General features: G+C 43.3%; 1 protein-coding gene across 1 annotated transcript in view; it reads right to left on the bottom strand.

Annotated features, from left to right (window-relative positions):
• Positions 1-1,275, bottom strand: part of IARS (isoleucyl-tRNA synthetase) — a 102,327-nt gene that overhangs the window by 97,019 nt on the left and 4,033 nt on the right. Inside the window, 1 exon segment of the mRNA XM_009868688.1 lies at positions 900-982. Within this exon segment, the coding sequence (XP_009866990.1) occupies positions 900-982 (83 nt within the window).

The raw sequence follows: 1,275 nt of genomic DNA on the forward strand, positions 1-1,275 counted from the left end.
TGACAAAGAGATAGACAACAGGTTAGCAAAGGCATACAGAGCTTTTGGAAAACTCCATAAAACAGTCTAGTGCAATAAACACCTGAAAAGGACAAAGATTAGTGTCTACAGAGTCATTGTACTGTCTCTTTAATATGGGTCTGAATCACGGGTCATCTACCGCCATCATCTGCGACCCCTCCAACGCTTCCATCAGCGCTGCCTCCGTACAATCCTAAACATCCACTGGAGTGACTACATGACTAACATTATTGTCCCTGAACGGGCAGGGGTCACCAGTATGGAGGCCATGCTGCCGAGGACACCATTGCGCTGGGCAGGGTGCGTCTCCAGGATGGAGGATCACCGCCTCCCTAAGGTTGAGCTCCACGGTGAACTCATCACCAGCTGCCGCAACAGAGGAGCCCCAAGGAGGATATACAAGGACTCTCTGAAACAACACCTCAGTTCTGCCCATATTGACTGCCATCAGTGTCCACTCTGGCCTCTGATCAGGAGACGTGGAGACACACCATCCATAACGCTGCTGCCTCCTTTGAGAACGCATGTAGAATTAGTCTCAAGGAGAAAAGACAACGCAGAAAGAACCGTGCCTTGCCAATACCGCCTAAGGAGACTTTCCACTGTGCCTTTTGCAACCGGACTTGCCTGTCCTGCATCGGCCTTTTTAGCCATCAGCGTGCTTGTAGTAAGTGTGGGTAGAGCCCTTCCCATATCTTCATTTGCGAAGCCTAGCCATGATGATGATGAACTACTCTGCTGCTGTTTATCTCAATTTGGTATTTTGGTTTCAAAGCAATTCTAGTGATACAGGAATCAACACATATTTACAATAATTGAAGCTTTCTTAACATTTTAAATTTATAAAGCATATAGGCAATGCATATAAGTTAACTTACCACACAGACTCCATAAACTCAGGATAAAGAGTTTTATAGTCATTTTCAAAATCAATCCAGCGTCCTAATCTGGTAACACTAAACTGTTAAGAAATAAACACACAGACGGAAAGGTATCTTAATATTAAAAAGCATGATATACTTCCAATATTTATTCTGTAAAACAGCTTGATTTTTAAGTGCCGTCTTCCTAATAGATCAATGAAACACAGCCTGGCAACAGTTCCAAACAGTGTACTTAAACAGGCAAAAATAAGCAAAGAATGAAACCATGAACATAACTGTTTAGGACCAAGGTCACACAACAGACAAACATGTCCAACACTACTATGAAGAAATGGTGGGTCATTCATCAGATAGAAATGGTGTGCCTTTC

The sequence above is a fragment of the Apaloderma vittatum genome, unplaced genomic scaffold (genome assembly GCF_000703405.1).
Source record: "Apaloderma vittatum isolate BGI_N311 unplaced genomic scaffold, ASM70340v1 scaffold6684, whole genome shotgun sequence".
Taxonomy (NCBI): domain Eukaryota; kingdom Metazoa; phylum Chordata; class Aves; order Trogoniformes; family Trogonidae; genus Apaloderma; species Apaloderma vittatum.